Source organism: Triticum urartu, chromosome 7, assembly GCF_003073215.2.
Source record: "Triticum urartu cultivar G1812 chromosome 7, Tu2.1, whole genome shotgun sequence".
Taxonomy (NCBI): Eukaryota; Viridiplantae; Streptophyta; class Magnoliopsida; order Poales; family Poaceae; genus Triticum; species Triticum urartu.
This window is the reverse complement of record NC_053028.1, coordinates 648,799,700-648,808,707: the sequence shown is the minus strand read 5'-3', so window position 1 is coordinate 648,808,707 and position 9,008 is coordinate 648,799,700. Positions and strand designations below refer to the sequence as shown.

Here is a 9,008-nt window from a genome sequence, read left to right as displayed (position 1 = left end):
CTTCCATCTTCACCGCCGTGGATCTCCCGCACCGATCTCGTCGCTGGCACCACCGTGATGAGCCTCTTGTTCTTATCTTCTTTCTGAAAGAAAAAATTCTTACTTTAGCTAGATAGATACTTGTCTAATTTTCTTACTTTTATTATTGCTTGTTATTATATAGTGCGATGGTTTTGGTATCCGCCCCCGTCGGCCCTCGTCCTGGCTATGATTCGAATGTGGTATATATTATCTTTTTATAACTATTTGGTTCATTTATTGTTTATGACAATTATGCTGACCAACGTGACATAGATTTTATTTATATAGGAGGTAGTTGAACCCGAAATTCCAACCGACCCTATTGTCGAGAGGTTAAATTTAGTTGAAGAAGAAAACAATTACTTGAAGGAAAAAATAAAAAAAATTGAGGAGGAGAAGATGATATTGGAGTTGCATGTTGCGGATGTCGTCGATGATCACAAGATCAAGATGGATGCAATGCGGTTGAAGATGAGAAAGATTAGAAAATATGCAATTCATACCGAGGCTTGGTATCATTATGCCGTTGGATCAATTGTTACCTTGGTTGCGATTATGATCGCATTTGTTTTCGCATTGAAATGTTTTACATAGTTTCAATGTATGGTTTAACTAATTAGATGCTCTGGAGAGCTATATGTTGTTAGATGAGAATTATGTATGTACTTTTATTTTAATGTGATGATGAACTTCTATTAATTTGATCACTTAATTATCTATACATGATGTTCTGTAATGGTTTTTGACACACTTAATTATATATAATGCACGTAGATGAACCGGCAATGGATGTACGGTGGCAGACACACCTCCGAGTACATTAAGGGCGTGCATGATTTTCTCGAAGTGGCTGAGGCAAACAAGCAAAATGATTTTTATGTGTTGTCCATGCTCTAAATGTGGGAATACGAAGTCTTACTCTGACCGGAAAATCCTTCACACCCACCTGCTTTACACTGGTTTCATGCCACACTATAATGTTTGGACGAGGCACGGAGAAATAAGGCTTATGATGGAAGACGGTGAAGAAGAAGAGGACGATGACAACTATGTGCCCCCTGAATACGGTGATGCTGCAACGGGGGAAGCTGCTGAAGATCAAGAGAAACCAGACGATGTGCCCAATGAACCTGCAGAGAGTCTGAGGGAGGAATACTTTGACACTGAGAGTTAGAGAGGAGCATGACCTCGTTGGAATTGAACTGTTGAATGTTCCATTTGAGGAGTTCTTCCGGTTTTTCAATCAAAAGGCCATCGATAAAGCAACGGTCACTTGCTACTATCTGTAAGTAGTACTACTTCTGTCATTAAGTCTCTCTATATAGGTCAGCTCTTTCATTGCATGTATTTATAATTATCCTCACTATATTATGCAGATTGAAAATCGCCGAATTGAAGAGAAGACAAATTGGTGATATTGGGTTCATTAACACAAATCTCATAGATACAACTGAGGTTAAATATCGTGCCGACGATACCGAGGCCAACTTGCTACGATCGTTGGTAATAAATGAAAACAAAGATATAATACTCTTTCCTTACAACTTCAAGTGAGTGTTACTGTCTTGTGCATATTCGGTTTCCCTTATTAGTCCAGGAAATAGTAATGTAATTGATGAGTTATGCATGCGTGCACAGGTTCCACTATATTCTCCTAGAGATTAAGTTTGAGCAGGGACTAGTAACCGTCTTAGACTCGAGACGAAAATATCCCAGGACTATGCGGACATGACTCAAATGCTCGAGAAGTAAGTTAAATCGATCATTATCCATCATATCAGCAACTTTGTTCATTTTCTGATATCAAGTAATTGTTTTCTTTGTCTGGCAGGGTTTGGAGAAAATTCACCAAAAAAGCTCCGTGACTGCCGAAAGTAAGTACTATAGTAACATGTTCCGCGCATCTCCTAGTGATTCAAGCGCTAGTTTCATCAATAACATTTGACATGCTTGCTTATCAGTTTGGTTGACCTCTATTTCTTGTAAAGTGGTTGTGGCAGAAACAAGGGAATGATTACCGTGGATACTACGTTTGCGAGTCCATCCGCCACACGACCTGTGAACGAGGGTACTCTGACGAACAATATGAAGTGCGTAAGCAATAATATATGTATTGACCCCCTTCTTCAAATTAGATCTTTCGGATGCGGGATGAACTCCTAGCACCAGCTCGTATGCGAGCAATTCAAGAGAAATTGGCGGCATTCTTTCTTGACCACGTGATCACTGAAGACGGAGAATACTATGTGGATCCTGTGTTCGTATATAATTAGGAGATTATATTGTAAGAGATAATTATTGTGTATATGTAGCCGGTAGTGTCGGATAGATATACGAGAACTTGTTGTTCGACCAATCTCTCGGAGAAGGAGAGGTGGTCGATATCACTTCTCTCTGTATGCATATATGTTCATGACGATCTTCTATTTTCTTCATTTGTTTACTAGCTAGCTAGCGTGTCTAGTCCTCTCTATACGTATATAGTACGTAGCGTCGACCAAGCACGGACATAAGAGAGGACACTTCTCTCTATTAATTAGCTAGCTAACACAATATATGAAACACCTAAATTAACCTTCCAAAACCCCCACCCCCCTTTCCAAAAAAAAAATCTCAGCCCCTGAAATGCTGACGCGTGGATGCCTATTGGTCCCGGTTGGTGCCACCAACCGGGATCAAAGGCCCTCCTGCCTGGGCTCGGCGCACCGGCCACGTGGAGGCCCATCTGTTCCGGTTCCTGTTTGAACCAGGACTAAAGGGTCAGGGCATTAATAACGACCCTTTAGTCCCGGTCCAAAACCGAGACAAAAGGCCTTTACCAACCGGGACAGAAGACCCTTTTTTTACTAGTGAGAACCAGTACTACGTTGGTTGGATTTCTCAGTGGTGTTCATTATCGACAAGATAAAACGATGACAAACTCATCAATGGATTCGTGACCGGCTTCTCCCGTTACGTGCCTATGTGACACTCATGCACGCCTGCCTCTTCCTGGTAAGAGGTCAATAGAGTTATTTCGAAGTGCAAAATCCTTGGAACATTTTGAGAAATTCCGCTGGTTGATCATATAGTAGAGGTCATTCGTAGTCAACGTCTCCATCAATAGATCATTCATGGTCCCCTCTTCACCGATAGCGCTGTCAACAACTTCAAAGCCTAGCCCATCAAAGAATACCTCACTTTGCATGCATGTTAATTAGAACCCCCAAAGTCCACCTCACACCAAGAAGAAGAAGAATTTGTATGGCAGAACACAAACATACATGCATGTGGCATGGTCTTTTAGCGTCTGGTGGTAGCTTGGTTTGATTCAATTTCAAATTGATTAATCCACGACAAACTTGTCTTGTCACCGTCTGAGAGGGGCTGACCATAATTTTTAAGGGTGGTTAGATCATCTCCAATAGATGATGCAAATTTTGGAGATGTAAACAGGAGAGGTAAAAAATTACATCTCCAAAAGGTGCTTTTTGCATCTCCAAGAAAGTCTCAACTCCAACAAATGATGTATTTTGGAGATGTAAAAATCTGGAAAGGAACAACAACTACTTCATTTCACTATAGTTCAAACATGAAATTCAACATAGTTTCATACATAAATTCAACTACTACCTTTTCGAACTACTAGATGAAACTACTCATCATCGGAGCTGCGGATCTGCTCCCAGAACTCGTCCTTGTCCGGGTCGTTGCACCCCTCGTCCTCCTCGTCGAAGTCACCCCAGTCCTCCTCCTCTGACTCGATAGGGATCACCGTCAAGGGGCCAGCCTTGTCCTCCTTCTTCACCCCCTTCTTTTTCGCCTCGACGCCGCGCTTCCAGTAGTGCTCCAGCTCGGCCTAGACGTACTACAGATGCTCTTGGGCAAACCTCATCATCGTCGCCTCGTTGCTCTCGCCGGGACCGACGACAACCGCCGGCTTCTTCTTCGCCTTCTTCGTCGTAATCTCCTGCATCCTCATGCCCCCCGAGCATCTCCGCATCCGCCTGGTTCTCGATCTCCAGGAAGTTGAGGTGCTCCTTGGGCCATCCGGCACGCCACACTGCCACGCCGTAGGCACGTGCGGCCTCGTGGGCGATGGGGAATGTGCTGAGCCACCAGCGGCGGCCGGCGTTGAAGAACTCCATCCCCAAGTTGCCGGAGAGCTTCATCCTCAGGCCGAAGAACCCGGACTTGCCCTTCAGGGTCTTCTTTGGCGCCGTGACAAAAACACCGGAGAGACGCGGCCGCGGCGGGCGGACGGGGTCGTGGTCGGGGTGGAGCATGGCAGCGGCGAGCGAAGCGGGGTGGCGGCGGGCGGACGGGGTCGGGTCGGGGCGGCGGTGGCGGCGTAGGGTCGGGGAGGAGCGGGGTGGCAACGGGGTGGGGTGGCGGTCGGACTGGGTTGGGACGGAGCGGAGCAGCGGCGGCCCGATCCGAGTCGTACGATGGCAGGCGGCGGGCGTTGAGGGGCGGAATCCGCGACAGGGGCGAGGCGGAGGTGGATCCGCGGCGGGGCGGCGGCGGCCGAGCGGGAGGAGGACGATTGGAGGCGCGAAAGTGGAATGAAGGGCGTTGGCGGTTGGCGCGCGACTGCGGGATTTACATCCCCTCGACCTAGAGATGTAAATTTGCATCTCGAAGTGTTGTATTTTACATTTCTTGGAGATGGATGTGTAAAAAAAGTTGTATCTACATCATGTGTTGAAGACAGTTTTTTGGTCTCTAAAGATGCAGAAGTTATGTATTTTTGTATCCGAGTCATCTATTAGAGATGCTGTTAGTTAGCACATACTCCCTTCGGATGGGAAAAAGTCTGGCATGAGGACTTATGTGGTTCCTAGCAAAACATGTATGAAATGCCATAATATACATGTGTTCAGAAACTTCATTCGATCACAGATTTAAAAATACATTCTTTTTATAAAACACAACACATTTTTCGCTAATCCACATAACTGAATCATGCATGCACATGCATATTTCATTTTTTTTAGGGAACATGCATATTTCTTTTTTTTTTTTTGCGATGAAGGGAACATGCATATTTCAAATGTACGCGTGCGTTTGTATGAAACTCCGCGTGAGCTAAGTACATGTCACAGGACGTATGCGCATGTTTTTGTATATATTTGCCTTAATATGGTGTTCATTTCGAGGGGGTAAAGTTGGTGCATGTCTAATTTGGACGAGATTTGCCTCCTCTCTTATTGTGTGCCCATCCGTGCTCCTATCTACGTGGCTTGATTTGATTGGAACAAAATAAGGTTCGACCCCACCTTCTTAAAATCAGGGGGGAGATGATTAGATTAAAAAGAAAAAAAAAGACAACCGTAAAATTAAGTGGGAGCACGGGAAGAGAGCAGGCAAGCCGGATCCGTCTAATTTACACTATAAGGAACATACATGCATCTCAAAGAAGCATAAATTCTTCTTGTCAAATCCCGCTCTTCAAAAAAAAAAAATCAATGCCCATATGTGCACGAGCTGTTTCAACTTTTACAATTCTAGGACACCGACTCTAGCTAGCCGAGTCTTATTAGCTAGCTGGGTAATTGAGGACAATAGTATTTTGTATTATAATTAGAATAATACCTGTGCGTTGCAACGGGATATAAATATTATAGTACGTTAGTTTGTGATTTATCTATCAATAATAATGTGATTTTGTAAATAAATGTTTATTAAATCATGACCGTGAATTATCTTATATTTTAATTAAAAGTTTGATAAGTAAATTGAAGTGAAATTAGTTCAGAAGGTAAGTAAATTAAGATGATTGATTATTATATAAATGAAAGGTTGGATGAAAAGGTGATGAAGAGAAAAATGAAATGGGAACTTTACGTTTTTTAAGTAGTAGAAATGCGTGTCGCTAACCAAATTCCATGGTCATAACTTTCAACGATGCTCATGATACGACAGCCAACATGTTTGAACACAGTGAAGGTTTGACCCCAGCCACGACTGCAAGCGCCACCACAGAACAGTAAACCTTCCATTCCCCTCTCTCTCTTTCTCTCTCTCACCACACACTCGGGTACTCATGATCCAATCAAACATTCCATCGGCTATAAAAGGAGAGCCCCAAGCAAATGCCAAGAATCATAAACACGGCACATATGCATTCACACCGATCCAAATCTAAGCTCTAGCTAGCAGCTAGCTATATACCATATACTATCTCCTACGTGATCAGTTCGTTCGTCAGCGATCAACCGACGATGAGGGAGCTGATCCGGAGGCTGAGCTTCTCGGACCGGGTGAGCGACGGCAGCGGCGGCGTGCCGCGCGGGTGTGTGCCGGTGCTGGTGGTGGGCGATGGCGACGAGGAATGCGAGCGGTTCGTGGTGCGGGTCGAGGCGCTGCGGCACCCGTCGCTGGCGGCGCTACTGGAGATGGCGGCCCAGGAGTTCGGGTACAAGCAGGAGGGCATCCTCCGCGTCCCCTGCGCCGTCAACCAGTTCAGGCGGGCGCTCACCACCTCCGCCGTCTCCAAGAACTACTGATTACTAATTAATTCTCTAGCTGATCAATCAAGCAGACCGAACCTTATCGATCGATTGGCTTTCTGGGTACTTGAGGAGCGATTCATTTGTGCTGTTGACTAGTTGAGTCTCCTCCCCATCTTTTCTTCTCTTTCCATTTTGTTTTCTTCTGGTTGGGGAATGACTGCCATATGTATGCATGTGGGCTGTATAATGCGCACTGTCATTTACGGTTAGACCTCCTGTCAAAAATAACAATTGAAACAATTGGTTATTCGGTATGCATGTGTCTCCTTTCTAATACTGGTTAACTTCCCTTCCAAAAAAATATGGCTCATTTTTTGGGCTGTTTTTTTAGCGAGTGAGAAATTAATTCAGTGGACGCATGTTTACTTTTCATGATGCAGAGGCTGAGAACTTGAGATATAAGCCCATCTATTGCTTTCATTTCTTTTTGCTTGTTCATTTCTGTGCCCATGGATTTTTTTTAGGGTTATTTCTATGGGAAGGCATATGTTAACCAAGTCCAAGCCTCACGAGAACACCTTTTTTTTTGAGAAATACAAACATAAATTCTTGTTTTTTAAGCAAAAAAAAGTGGCTAGCTCTATCTCGGACACAAGTAAACCCAGGTCTTTTTGTTGTTCTATAAATCTTAGCCATTATGTCTATGCAGTGAAGAAATGCTTGGGTTTCTTGTAGAAAGAAGAAGAAGACGAAGAAAAAGTCTCTTTGGCTGAATTTTCTTGCTCATAATGCTCCATGAATCTTGCTTTCTTAAAATATACCCCCTTAGTCGAAAATACTTGTCAGATAAATGGATGTATCTAGACATATTTTAATTCTATAAATACGTTCATTTACAAGAGCCGTTTCTGAAGGCGGGCACTTCATACCATTTTTTGTAAGACCTTACTTGGAATATCAAAAAATACCCATGCAAAAAAATAATTCAAAACACCAAATGGACATTTAGTATTTTTTCACTTTAATAGTCTGTAAATATAAACTTTGAACGCTGAATGTATTTTTTATTTTGCATACAACAACTTATTTCTTGCTGGGAAAATCCAGTTATCTTCGTGGATCAAGGCAGTCCATCCTTGTTGTTGGCTCTCAATTTACTGGTGGATTTGATTGTGCATGTTATCTTTGTTGATGTATTTTCCTCTGGTCCTAGCCGACCGATGGGGGTACCTCTGCAAGGTTGAGACCCCCATTTGCCTGGGGTTTTAAACAGTAGCACGTTCGAACATGGAAGTGTTTCTTGGTATACCTATGTGGTCGTGCGGCTTCATGGTTTGGGATTAGTCCGCATGACTCATAGGGTTTTGCTTGTTTGCCCTCGTAGAACAATTTTGTAACTAATTTCGTCTGATTTATACTAACTAATTGGGTGATACTCTTCTGCGTAATTAATGGATAAGACTAATCATTTGCCTCCATTTGAAAAGAAACATAGTAGAATATACTCTAACAAAGTGTTCTAGAGCGGATATGAGAAGGCCTGGATGTACCCGAACACGTTCGCTGCATTGGACTGACCGCCAGGGCCCACATGGTCGCACGTAGAGATCGGCAGTCCAACGGACGCCTCATCCGTTCTCGATGTGGATGCATTCACGGCGCCGCATGGCATTGCTCAGGCATGCCGTCCGAGGGAGCAAGCTCGTCTATTTAAGCCAGACAGCGGCAGCAGAACCCTAGCCTATCTCATTCCTTCCCTCTCCCTTCCACCGCACCTAGGGCTGGCCCTGAGGGGGGGGGGGGCAGGAGGGGCGGCCGCCCCGGGCCCCCACCTTACAGGGGCCCCCACGCCATATGCATGCATTCAGCTCGTAGCCCATGGCTCAATTTCTCGCTGCTGCGACGTGCGATTATTAGCCTGTATCTGTACGGGCGCATAGTCAAAGGGCACACGTTACGGGATCCCGGGAGCAATCTACGGTCGCCCTCTCATCTTCTTTTGCTTGTTTCCTAAGATTTTCCTTCGCTCGTGGCCTATCAACGCAACTACCCACGCGACTACAATCTACCTGCGACGAAAGCGGCAGTCGGCGACGGCTACGGTGGAGAGATGGAGAGTGTCGATCTACTCTAGCGCTCCGGCTTGGCACCCCTTTGTGTGATTTGATCGCCTCCCTATCTCTAATGCTTCGCCTAGGGCTCTTGGGGTCTCCTTGGATCCAACCAGGGCATCAATCGATCAGCAGTTAACACTACTTGTCTTGGCAGCCGGAACCTTTGTACGTACACGGGTAATATCATCAATCACTAATTCGTTATCTATATTGGTCAATTATATTAAGATATTTCATTATAATGGTTTGTGGATCTTCTGCATTTTTTGGATTTCAGAACTATGGCAAGGATTTGTGGATGAGTTGATAAAATCATAAAGAGGAGTCATTGATATATTTGTTGAGAATACCACTGACGCTTGGACGGATATAGAGTTTGCGACAGTAGCTATGGATGGGCCAGCTAATGGAATACAGGCAGCAAATGTGAATGTAAGTG

General features: G+C 44.4%; 1 protein-coding gene across 1 annotated transcript; it reads left to right on the top strand.

Moving 5' to 3' along the window:
- The first annotated feature begins 6,090 nt into the window (after window positions 1–6,090).
- LOC125522090 (auxin-responsive protein SAUR71-like) lies at window positions 6,091–6,769 on the top strand. The gene has a single exon (XM_048687162.1). The coding sequence runs from the start codon at window positions 6,225–6,227 to the stop codon at window positions 6,507–6,509; it is 285 nt and encodes a 94-aa protein (XP_048543119.1). The 5' UTR covers window positions 6,091–6,224; the 3' UTR covers window positions 6,510–6,769.
- Window positions 6,770–9,008: the final 2,239 nt, after the last annotated feature.

Excerpts from the sequence above, each read along its gene's own strand:
- LOC125522090 (XM_048687162.1), top strand. The coding sequence starts at position 6,225 with ATGAGGGAGCTGATCCGGAGGCTGAGCTTCTCGGACCGGGTGAGCGAC.